This window comes from Oryzias melastigma, linkage group LG15 (assembly GCF_002922805.2).
Source record: "Oryzias melastigma strain HK-1 linkage group LG15, ASM292280v2, whole genome shotgun sequence".
NCBI classification, from domain to species: Eukaryota; Metazoa; Chordata; class Actinopteri; order Beloniformes; family Adrianichthyidae; genus Oryzias; species Oryzias melastigma.
Window position 1 is genome coordinate 24,395,305 of NC_050526.1, and position 13,529 is coordinate 24,408,833.

General features: G+C 33.2%; 1 protein-coding gene across 1 annotated transcript in view; it reads right to left on the minus strand.

Annotated features, from left to right (window-relative positions):
• lmbrd1 (LMBR1 domain containing 1) overlaps positions 1 to 7,608 on the minus strand; it is a 51,053-nt gene extending 43,445 nt beyond the window's left edge. Inside the window, exons 1-3 of the mRNA XM_024297733.2 lie at positions 7,453 to 7,608; positions 5,338 to 5,514; positions 4,682 to 4,745 (exon numbers count right to left, since the gene is read on the minus strand). Of these exons, the coding sequence (XP_024153501.1) occupies positions 4,682 to 4,745; positions 5,338 to 5,514; positions 7,453 to 7,518 (307 nt within the window). The 5' untranslated portion in view covers positions 7,519 to 7,608. The remainder of the gene's footprint in view (positions 1 to 4,681; positions 4,746 to 5,337; positions 5,515 to 7,452) is intronic.
• Positions 7,609 to 13,529: the final 5,921 nt, after the last annotated feature.

Here is a 13,529-nt window from a genome sequence, read left to right on the forward strand (position 1 = left end):
AAAAATGTTTTACTAAATGTATTTGTTTGCTATAGCTAATAACTATTGGTAGAATCAAAAGCAAATTAGGGACCAAAATCAAACAAAAAAGGGTTGAATATAGTTTACGATGAAAATTGTGTTTTTTTGTGTTTTTAACATGTTCTTTTGACAATGGAGGACAAATATAATAAAAATTTAGCTCATAACTGCAAATCATTGTGAATCAGGAGCAGACAAACACACGATGCTTAAAAATAACTTATTTATGTCATAGAGAATACGTTAGTCCAGCAACCACAACCTTTCTGCTCTGCTCCAACACAGAGAGGGGAAGAGGGGCGGCGTAGCGCTGTGCCAACTGTCCCGCCAACAATTCAACAGCAAATTTCTAAGAAACTATTACTCCTTTGGAGAAAAGAATACATTTTCTTGGCTAAAAAAATATAATTATAATTAGAAGATCACTGGGAACAATAAAAATAGATCAAAAGTTAATCAGAGTGGGTCTTTAAAATGTATCTGGTATAAGGTATCTGATTCTACTGAAGCACATTTTGAAATGTATGTTGTCATATAAGACACTAAATGAATGGGATGGGCTTTTAAAATCCAAACACATGAAGTTCTTAAATTAATATAGAGTGTACTTTAAGTTCCATATGACTGCCTTTTCTTTTTTCCATGTGTGGCAAATTCCTTCAATCTAACTATTGTAGCATAAATATGGTTTCCAGGGAGGTTGGTCATTAAATTAATTTTATCACTAGTCGGTCACAGCTCTGCACTGAGGCCTAAGTCTATTGAATTATTCATTTTTTTCAATTTCTATAAAGGAAAGCTTCAGTTTAAGGGTATGTCTAATCCAAAGTCGAGATAGAAGGAACATAAAATTAATCTAATGGACTTTTTTTCTTTCTTTTGCATCCAGAGGACAATATACCAATCCTTCTTAAAGCTGGATATATGTTCGTCGTTCAATTATCTGATGCCAATATCCTACGGAAGATTCTTTCTTTCTTGATTTTCTCTCTTTTTTTCATTTTTTGGGGCTTTCTGGACAAGCAGACAGCTTGCTACCGTGGCGTTTTTTTAACAGCCGGCACATTAAGGTGTAACTGACAGGCACTTTCAGGCAGCATCTGTTAGAAAACATATGATGTTGAGGCGCTGACATTCCTAATTTTGCTCTCAAAAAGACAACCGACTCATGTTATGCTTTAATATAGCAAATGCTTAAGAAGTTTCAGTGGCATTAATAGCTTTAGAGTTTTTAATTTATTTGCCAAATTGCCTGGGTACTTTCCTCATGAGCCACTATCAATCAAAAAGCAGTAATATGACACAGTCTACAGGGACAAGCATCGGCCTCTCTGACAGCATAAAATTAAAACATGATTATATCCCGCATACTAGTTTCAATTATTATTAAAAGTGTTAATGATGCCACAGAGAATGCCAGAGGACAGAAAAATTAATACAATTTTACAACAAGTTAAATGTCACAATAACAACAAGCTAAATAAGTTAATACTGTAGTGAAAGTACAAGCACAGTCGGAGTCACTGGTTGTTAAGGAGAGTAATAAAACTAATAAAGTACTATATTAAAATCTAAATGTATTTACTATGTATACAATGTGTGTTCAGTTCAGCAGTCATAAAATGGATAATAACAATAAAGTACTTAGGGACTCACTTTCAGTGAGAAACTGCAATCATAAAAAAAAGAAATAATTTAGTAAAAATAGGGGGATTTTTTTTACAAGCCTACTGCATAGTAACAGTATGAATGATTAAAACAAATAATTACATAAAAGTATTATTAGGTCAGTATTAAAAAATATGCTATTTTAAAGCTGTTTTTTTGTTTTTAAAAATATTTTACATGACTATTATAAACTTGATTTGCATAAAATGACATTCAATCCCTCAAGAATAAATAAAATACAAAAAAATGCTAAATAGGAAATGACCCCAAACAGAGCTGAAAAATATAATGAGAAATAATGAATAAACATGACACTTTCTATAAATAACACTACAGCCACAAGTTTGTTTTTTTTTCTCTATAATTTGCTATGTTGTGTCATAATTTTAAACTGTAATCTCAAAACAAAGCTGCCCCGTCATTCCTGGTTTTGAATGAAAATTTAAAAAATTATGCCGATTGAAAATTACAAAATAGAATCTGCAGTTTGAGATGGACCTTCAAAGTAAAAGAGTATCTAAAAATGATATAAAATTATTATTGAGTTACATCATCTTTTTTTCCAAAGAAAGTTGCCTGAAGTATACATGAATATTCCTAGCAAAATAGGCAAAACTCACCCCCCACCCCTTTTCTTTCCATAATTGCATCTATGTTAAGCTAGTTTTCAATCATGCCAGACTAGCTAGTAAAAAAATAAATAAATAAGCCCTGTTCGGTCACAATCTTGAGCTAAAAGAACACAGCAGCACATCTAATCTACTAAAACAAGAAGTATTTTTCCTTTTTTTTGGGACTACTTTAATTTTCTGTATCCAATTGGCATCGTAACAACATCAGGGAACAAACCATCATAAACAAACAGACTCATAAACAAGCATCTTCCCAGAAATGTAAGCAAGCACTATAAAACCTGGACTACAGCTTTGATTTGATTACTTGGAGCTGTTCTAATTCAAGCTCCATATTTTCACCTTCTTTGCCACCAGGTTTAACAAGTAGGTGGAAAAAATGGACAAAAGAAAGTTTGTTTTTGTAAAAATCATCACTACATAATATAAAAATAGTTTTCATACCAACTATAAAATAATACAAAAAGCACACAGAAGTAATACTTAAAAAATGAACCATGTTTTGCAAGAAATCCAGCAAACTCTCACATTGCCCTAATGTCCTTTTCAAATGACTGCCAGCTTATCACCAAACATCAGGTGATGTCACTTGTCCTCTAAACATACAAGGGTTATGAGGGGGATATTTATTTAAGATCTCATAGACCAGTGGTCTCCAACCCCCAGGCCGCAGACCGGGACTGGTCCATGTGTAACTTAGTACCAGGCCAAAAACAGAAAAAATAAATACAATCGCTAACTTAGATTATTTCTGTTTGGTTTATTTTCTGATCCTGAACAAAGTTTTATTTTGAAAAACTTCCAGATTCTCTTTACATCCATATTAGTCACGTAACTTAAAACAGCTTCTTGCAAGGCTAACTGGATTGCTTAGCTAGTAGCCCAAAGCTAACAATAAAAATCAAACAATAAAACGTATTTGGAAACTTTATTCAGGGAGAAAAGAGCCAATGAGGGAACTGAATAAGAGCCTTCGACCTCAGAGAATAATAAAGCTGCTGTTTACAGGAAAAACCAGGAGTCTTTTTGGTTATTTTAATTTAGCATGCAGTTGCAACTGTTTCACACGCAGATAATAAAGTTGGAGACAGTGGATTCGCTTGAATTTTATATTTAGAAAATGCCAATTTTGTGATGATTGCGTCCTTTTATTTTGCTTTATTTATCCATCAAAACTCAAAAGTTTGACACAGCTGAAGCTAGCATCCGGTTGCTAACGTCCAAGTTGATGTTAAAGGAAAAAACCTTCATCACAAATTTCAAACCTTTTATAGAGAATGAAGATTTAATCAAATAAAGTTTCTGATTTGTATAAACTTGTAAAAGGGACATTTGAGATCCTTTTACAAAAGAACTTTTTTAAAATAAATCTCTTGTAGTAGTATTTAATTTTTATTTATTTTTTTTTCTGAAACAGGAAGCTTAAAAATACCAACTTTAGCCCGTTTGGACCAGTCCATGAAAATATTGTATAACTAAAACCTGTCCGTGGATTGAGAAAGGTTGGGGATCCACTGTTATAGACAACTATAAAAGAAAGCAAAATGTGAAAAAGGAAACCAAACTGTTAGAAACATTCAAAGCTTTGAGGCTGGTATAACCTAAAGCAAGCACTGACCAGAAAAATAAAGGAAATCATACAAAAAATAATTTGTCAAATTCCTGTTAATCCTCACAAATATTCCTACTTTTGCTGGGCTGCTTTTTTTTTCCTACTCAAGAGACAATGTCACTCCATAATTTGTCAATATACACTGTTGCTGAACTGCACCACAGTTCACACTCAAATCCAGTTTTAAGCCTAATTTTATTTCTATGTGTCCTCCATCATCAGAAAAAAACCCACAAGAACATGTTAAAAATACGATTTGGCGTGGGTCTTTAAACACAGCAAGTCTACCTTACAGAATCAGCCGAATGACAGCCTCATTCACTGTGGCTGACCTATTCACACACCACCCAGAGTCGAGACACAGGTGGAAAAAAAGTTCACCAATTTGTGACAGTGCAGCTCACACAGCACAGTGGGATTTTAAAAAGGTGCACAGAGGCATGACAAACAAGCTGTGTGGATGGGTCTGAAAAGAACACAGAGAGGACCAGCACAAACGCTTGTCAACACCATGGAATGAAAGCCATTAGAATCTCAAGAATTTAAATCCTAAAGTATTATCAATATAATTTAAAGGCATGATATACCACACTGTATTGCTTTAAACTTGTTTTTGCTCCTTTTTGTAATTAATCATTTTGTCGGACACAGTTAATCCATGAAACCCTTAAAATGAGAGACCACAATCTGCTAAAATCTCACTTCAAACAAAAGCTGAAATCTCAAGCTAGAAAGATCAGACACTTACTGTAATATCCATGCAACACTGTATTTTCAATTTGCTCCCTTGTCTCATTGTTTGCTGCCCAATCCTGGAATACAGTACAAGAAGAAAAGTGAAAACCAGAAATTGAACTCAAAAGAATGTCAGTGAAACAGCAACACAAACAAAGAAATTAATTTAACTTTGAAACTAACTTCAGAAATAAACAGCAAATTGGAAGATTGAATGCACTTACTTTAATTCAGAACTAAACAGCTTTTTATAGACATGACTTTTTGTCTAAAATGACTTAATGAGTTTCACACTTTTTTGTAGATTTAATTCAGGATTATGTTATGTTAGAGAGATTATGGTACTTTTAAATACTGTACTAACTGTTGCACTATTTTTGACTCAATGAAGAAGACGTATGTGATCAAATCTTATTGAAATGGCACAAGATGGTAGTTTCAATTGGAAACTTAGTGTGGAAAATTAGCTTGATAAAGGGACATGAGCAACCTATTTGGGCTATTCAAACTTCACAGTTAACTTATTAAGTAAAAAAGAGAGGGAAAAAATATTATTAGTTACTAGTTGATATTATTTAGAAGTTCTCAAAAACATTTTTTAAAAATATCTGAGTCAACTTTCAGTATTTTGAAATATCTTCATGTGAAACAGAAAAAACAATTACTAACCTTATAGGTTCCATTTGGATGCTTCATAAATGAAACAAGGAATATGTCTACAGGTAGGAGGGCAGATGTTATCAAAGCGATGGCCAGTGCACATATTGCTGTGATGGTGGAAACAACTTCACTCTCTTGACGACTTTGAAACTTTCGAATGTAGATCCAACAGAAAGCTAAAATCGCCTAAAAAAAAAAAAGCAAAGAGCAAAAAAAGTAGTTAAAATGATATACAATAACCTGTTAGTTAACACAATAAAATAGTACGCAGAATATTCTTTGCCTGGAAAATTATACATGGAATAAAATAGAATGGTGTTCAAATAAACTGGATAATTAAAAATGCAACCAACACAATTTGCAATTTTATCTTACTTTTAAATCCCATTGAGATATAGTTTAGGCGGATAAGATTAATAGAAGAAAAAATAGAAAAAAATGTGTAGCTTAAAAAATAACATATGTTCTCCATTTTAGAAAAACACATCTTTTAAGTATTGCAAAGTTAATCACAAAGAAAAAATGTTGACAATTTGTGTTGCTTTCTTTGACATTCTGAGAATAACGATGAGCTTCATGACTAAACAAAAAAAAGAAAAACTTGTATCTTCAAGTAAAGTCAAATATTTTCAACAATTTGGGACTTCAGCCCTTAAAAATCACCAGCCATGATAACTGTAACTAAATAAATATACTGTGGAGCAGATTTTAATCAAATAATTAGTTATTTTTAGGATGAAAATTATGTAACAAATTACTAAAACTGTGATATCAGGATAAACTATTTGGTTTCGCCCATAAACTTACAATATTAGCATATTTTTTGTCAAGATACTGCATTTTAAATGTTTATGAAATATTTCAAAAGAAACTGCATGGGACAGAGATCCATCCCTACTAAAAAGCTTTCTTGTTCATAGGCATAAAGTGAAAGAATTTAAGATATATAGCGAATGGAAGTTACAGCAAATACAAATTGGAGATTTATTGAATCTTCCACCAAAAAAACTAGGCCAACTGAGCTTTTTAGACACACAATATTGGCAACTGCAAAAAAAAGAAAATAAAAGACAAACTTTAATGAGATTTCTGAAATAACTAAGGCTATTACATCATACAACAATCCCAGATGGACAACATTGTTCAAATATGACACAATTTCAAGACGCTGGTTAAAGGTAGAAGATACTTGGGTGGAACAGAGTTTTGAAGTGAGTCTAAAGGATAAAAAAACAGACTCTTCCACAGAAGAAAAATGAATCATATGACAGGAGAAACATTACATGTCTTCAAAAAAGCAAGCCCAGACACGAGAGCCAATAACAGCCAAAGAAAAAGACATAAAGACAACTCTTTCTGTCTGTCTGCCTCACTCAGCTATTCACAGAGGAGACGAAACAATTAAAGGAAAGCTGCTTTAAAGCTGAGACAGCTTGTTTTGCTAAGTAATGACGCAGACTTTGCGCCTCAGTTAGATCACTTGAAAGAGCTGTTCACCACAAATAAATGGATGCAGAAACAAAGCATTTTTAGTCATCATTTTCCCCATTAAAAGGCTTTCGGCTTAACCATGTGATAGTGGATGATAGCTGAGTTACTCGGAGCTAAATTTGGTCAAGGATTACCCTTTTACATAACTCGAAGGTATTAATCTAAGCAGTGAGGTGTTGTGCTAGTGTCCAGATCGTCACGAATACGTTGTTTCTGAGGCAAAAAGAATGCTGAGAGATGATTGTCTTACAGCAAGACCCACTATTAAAAACTATGGTCTTATATTTAGCTAAGTTTTAAGGCGAAAATAAAAACAAAAACATAAAACCTGGCGCTAACAGCTAGCTTGAAAAATGATTTAAACCACTGGTAGTACAACATGAACACCTCTCCCTTGTTTTTGAAAATGTAAATGTGATGTGAAATACAAAGAAGAAATTATTATTTCTTTAAAACAGCCGCAAATGTGTATCACAGCTAAAGTTAGCTTAAACAAAACACAGTGACGTTAATGTAGCATAGGCGGATTACGACATATTAAAGAGATGACTTCGCTTGTTGAAGCTCTTTAAAATCAATTTTATGAAACTAAATTACTTTATTAACTAAACACATGTGTCTAAGATTGATTACCAAAAGTACGATGGAGAAAATCGACCATCCGAGGACAGATTCTGAGAGGAACGACTGCGCCGCCATCTTCACTTCCTGTAATAACAAACCCACGTGCTCCCAATGACGTCACCACGCACAGGTATGAGCCAGATTCCTTTACTCAGAAATGGCAAGACATTGATGTTGCTCAATGTTGTAAACTAATTCTAAAGTTTCCTAAAAAAAGATATAAAGTGCCTAGTAATGCAAACAAACAAACAATTGAACGAATAAATAAAAACAAATAAATGAATACATAAATAAGCCATCTCCAGAAATTGCAAGTCTTTAACATGCTTCTTTTGATAGTTGCACCCTAGGTGGGAAAATGTAACTTCTGTTGTTTTTGTTTGGCAATACACATTTACTTTTGTACATTTAAGTCAAGTTTAAAGTGCAAAATTTAAAGTGTTATACTTCACACACTCAAACTCATACCAGAACCCTGAGATTTTCAAGTTAGCACCTTGAAGCGGTCCAGACTATCACCATGAGTAATTTAATTAATATTGTTAGAGAAATATACCTTGTTCATTTTAAATGTTACTGTTTTTATATTATACATCTTTCTAGTGTGTCTGTCTTAATATAGTTAGACAATTTTAGATGTATTAAAAAAAATAATAAATAATGTTTTTGTTTTCTATTTTTTATATTTATAGATTAATTTGCTTTTTAAGTAATTAGATTTATCATATATATATACTTTTTTTCTCATGTGGCTGTCATCTTTCTGTAATTTGAAACACTATTAGGCTTTTTAATGATTTCATAATTTTTAACTATCCATGTTTTTAGTGGATGGAGACTTAGGATTAAGAAAAGTCTTACTTTAATGTTTTTCTTTGAACACACACTAGTGTAGTTCTTTGTTTTGCGTTACATTTAGTTGTTTATTTTCTTCTTGTTCAATGAAAATTATGAATGAATGAAAATGTCAGTGCATTGAGTGTGGTATATTAAGCAGATGACAAAAAAGCCCAATTAAACTTTGTTTTTGCAATTTTGCCAACAAACTGTGATATCAGCAGAGTGCCAACCCCATTTACACAGGCACAGGAGGAATACTTAATGCAGACTTTCTTCAGAATTAAGGATTTTTGAAGGTTATCTGGATGAAAATAGTTTCCTTCTCATCCTGTCTTTCCACAAACCTTGATGGGTTTTAATGCATGGCTTATGCCATCTACATTAGTAGTCAAGGAAAGAACAGCATTTGTACAATAAGCCAAATGTAACACCCATTTTTACCGTTTTAAAATCAGTATTTAGCTTGGACATTATGAAAAAACTTATCATAATCTAGTTTGGTTGCAAGACAGGAGATGTGTGACTTTCATAAAGGTAGTGAGGCAGCAAAATTATGCAGTTGTTCTTAAAAAAAAAAAAAACACACACACACAGTGTTTTGCATTCTAGTTATTGCAGTATCCATTAAGTTGTGGACTTTATTCCCATGTGGCAAAATCCAATTTTATGCAGTTTAAAGAGCCTTGCCAAGTAAGCTAAAATATTAGCGTAAAGTTTAACTTCGGCCAATCTTCATTTTCAAATGTTGGCAGCTGGAGATCACATGCAGAGGAGCTGGATGTCTGGCTTTACTTTCCCATCATATTTGTTCATTTTATTTTCTAGATCAAAAAGCCCGTCTCCTAAATACCTTATGATTATATTACATTCAAACAACAAAAAAGTTTCTCACTTGCTCTTAATGACTAAATGCGTTTGTGTTTGTGGATTTGGTAATGCAATGAGTAATGGTCATACCCATTAATTTGAATGTTTGAAAAGAAAATAATATTTTTAATATATACATTTCAGTGTCTTTTTTTCATTTTTAACTCTGTGTTGACTTTAACCATAATTTGAATGTAGCACTCATTATTTACATATTTAACAATTACATTTTGCAATTAAAATAAAAAAAAAGTTAAATATTTTAAATAATTTAGAAAATTCTAAAACTGACAGTTTTAGGCAGGAGAATAATTGTTTTAATCCTTATTTTTGGTCTGTTTTCTTTCTCTTTTTTTTTGTTTTAGGTCACTGAGGTCTGCTCCAGCTTGGGAACACATTTTATAAGTTGTAAATAGGTCACTTCTGTGGGCAATTTGAATCATTAATCAAACTAATATAACATTAGCCTGCATGTAATTATAAAATTGAGCTCAGAGGTTAAAAATAGCTGTGTTTTTTGCAGTTCTAGGGTAAAAAGTGTCATAATTTCTCCTAATGGAACACATCTTCAATTCATTTTTTTTTAAATAATGATGTAGCATGTCATATACACTTTTGTGCTTCCAAAAACATAAATATGAGATAACAGGTATGATAACACTGAGTATCAGCAGAGAGCACAGTGAGCCAGAGCTCTCAGGTTTAATATATAATCTGAATTTGCCACTAAATGTATGTATTCTACAGCTAGCTGGGCTTGAATAAGCTAAAATCGAAGCAATGCGAACCCTTTTTGCGTTAGGAGTGATTTAAATGCACTAAATGGTAAAATCAAAGTTCCCCAGTGAGCACAAGTGTAGTCCAATTTCAGTTCAGCCTCAGATCCCACTGGGAGCAGACCAGCTGCTCTGCTGCCCAACTGGATGGCAGCTTCAACATGGTCTGTCAGGCTGGACCACTTCAGTTAACAACAAATACCATGGACCTGACACAAATTGACTTTTCTGAGCAAAACTTTGAGTCAAGGAGAATAATAAGTCATCCTCACTCAGAAATTAGTTTGTATAAATCTGAAAAAAAAAAGAAATCCCACTTCAAATAAAACAATAAATAAAATAAATAAAAAAACAATGAAATTGTCTTAAAGCAAATTGTGTTTTTGGCCTATAAAACAAAAATAATTAGTTAATGCTTAATAGAGAGCATCAGGTTGAAAAAATTAAAAAGTAGACAGAAATTCTTAGGTATTTAGTAGTCTTTAAAGACCCACTCCAACGAATATTGTGGGTTTTTTTTTTGTGTTTTTAACATGTTCTTGTGTCATTTTTCAGATGATGGAAGACACATGTTAAATAAATGAAGTTTAAAGTTGCAATTCTGAGTATTACTTTATTCAAATAATCCAGAATCAGGAGCAGATGAAAAAATGCATCGGAAAAGTTGTGTATTTGAGACATAGATTAAACACCGGGCGGGTCACAAGCTCTCTGCCGTGCTCCATTCTGCTGCATCCACGTGCAGACAAATAGATTCGTGTACGTCTCAGTTTTCCTTCTCTGAAGTGGAATCTGACTCAAAACTGGATATCTCAAATATTGCTCGCCACTTTTATTGGATGTTAGGTTGAGGTTGCTGGGGACTGCAAGTTCTCGCCAAAAGTCCCACCCACAATATTTTGTCTAAAAATGGCGCCGTCATAATTAAAATACCACTTGTAACACTTTTACAATAGATAAAAAGATGATCGAAGTGGGTCTTTAAATCCTCTATGCAGCTGCCTCAATATGCTAAACTAACATTTTTTTTTCTTTTTATATAAAAAATTTTTTGAACTTTCGTTTAAAAAAAACAGTGCTTTCATTAGCAGCTGCTTGATGACTTTTATCTTCTTTTTACGCAGACGTGAAAGGAAAACATCAATGGATGTGTCAACATGCATAATGTGAAGTCTTCATCTGGTCAATTGTCAGTTTAGTGTGTCGTGCTGTGAAACGGACAGGTGTTTTGCCTCCAAACCTTGAGTAGTTTGTTAAAAGGGCTTAGAATTCTGTTTGCATTTACAGCAAATGTCTGCTTGCCAGGACAGATCTGTTTGCTGAGGTTATGAAAGTGAATATCCAGTCAAATGGGATGTTACACATGCAGAAACGCATGAGCTCCTGGGCTCAAAGGATAGAGTGCTGCAATTGTATGCAGCTCTTTGTAAGCTTCAGTGCACTAATACTCCTCTTTGTAAAGCAGTGCAAAGTTTGCAAACAGAAAGTTTTTGTGTGGATTAGAGCACATATCCCACTGTTTTGCCATTGTGGCTTTGTGTGCTTAATGTAATATGAGAGAGAGAGAGCTGTCAGACCAATTTAATATTGTTTTATAGCACAAAAGTAAAATAATTTCTCTGTCTTATTGATGTGCAGTGTATTTTGTGGCTTGGGTGAGTGATGAGCTTTCCACCTTAACAAAGGAGATAGGCACATACAATCAAAATCAAACAAGAACATGAACACAACATAATATATTTATTAAAACTTCAATTGGAAGGCAAACAAGACAGTTTCCAATTAATGATTGACCAAAGCAGTTAACTGGATTTTCCCTATTTAATCATAGGGTACTACCTCTTATTTTTAAGGGAGAATGCTTCAGCTTTCAAATGCAGTATTGACAAACTTCTGAGAAATTACAGGCACAGAGGATTTCTGACAAGGGCAAATGATGGCCCATGTTTTCAAGGATTTTTCAGGCAGTGCTAGAAAGATGCCAGACAGTGAAAAGAAAATGTCTCAGAGTCAGAATGTGTATGACCGTCTGTTGTGTACAACATTTCATCAGGCCCTTTTGTTTTTTAAGTTTTCAGTTTTTTCTGAAGATACTATGAAAAAAAAGTGTACAAGAAAAAAAGAAAAGAGCTATAATCAACCAGCTGTAGAAAAAAGTAAAAAGCAAAGAGAAAGCAAAAAAATGTTGCCACAAGAAAAAGGGACTCTAAAGATGGTATTGTTTTATTGCATCATTCAGTTACTTTTGGGTATGTTGCCTTCTTTGGCAGAACCTGGCAAATTAAGGAAGTTACTTATGTTATTTACATTTTAGCCAGAGTAATATAAAATAGAAATGATTAACACAACCATTGCAGAGGCCCCCATCGTATTGTTTGCCCGGGACCTCCAAACTGCTAAGTCCGCCACTGCCACTTAAAATTAACAGCAAATCTCCAATTCTACAATCAAGCAATTTTCATCTTGGCCTGCAGATCTACCAACAAACGAAAAATCTGAAAAATGTACATTTTCACACCATAGCGAATGCATTTTTATGTCCTGACAAAAATTATAGATCAAATGAAATAGCTTTTATGTTCCTTTTAGGACAATATTACTACAATCAATTGTCCTTTAAAATATATATAAAAAATCAATAGGAAAACAGAATTTAAAGTATTGTAAAGGTACATTTAAAACTTTTTAAAGTGGTATTCTGTTGTTTAGTGGTGGAAAAAACAATAAAAAAAATCTGCAAAAATGTAAAAAATAAGTTCAGCATAACCATTCAAATGTTCCCTAACATTTAGTCAAAATTCAAAGTATTTTGTTCTTTAAATTGCAATGACTGCATCTCCTAGAGGTTTTTTTTTATTTGTTTACTTTTCTAAGGTACATGTAGTACATGTGTACCTCATAGATGTAGTACTTACATTTACCTTAATGAAAATATTCAAATTAATGTTATAAACTCAAAAATCTGGGGGTGTTTGAATGCCATTTTTTGAAAAAGTAGAGTGTCACTTCATCACATTACACATTTCAATCAACATATGCACCAGTAGGATTGAAATAATCACAATATATGAAATATACACATTTATATCTTTGTGTTTTCAATCCAAACGGACAAGCCCACATTTTTCTTAAATTTTTCGTAAAATTATGTACACTTTAAAAGTATTTCTGATAGAAATTGGCGTGCAAACATTTGTAGAGGGAGCTTTCAGCATGCTCTAATGAACTCTGCAAGCTTGCATTGGAGACAGACAGCACAACACAGAATGTTGAAGTTGTTGGCTTCCATATAGGAGTATAGTATTGCAGCATGGCATTCGCCTCTTCTGACTAAAATAGTAGGCTATGTGGATTGAGTGGCCTATGTTGTAGAAGGAGGGCTGTCTGTGAGGCTTAAAGCTGTCCCTTTATCATGTCAAATCATTTCAGACTGCTAGGCTCATAATGGAGGGTAATTTCTTTGCCACTGGATCCACAATAGACTTCTAAAGATAAAAAAGAGGGGAAAAGTAAAGGGAAAAAAATTAACACCTTTGTATTACTTTTGCCTTCTCTTTTGCAAATTGTGTTCCAAATAGCACATATATATCCACCTTAAGGCGT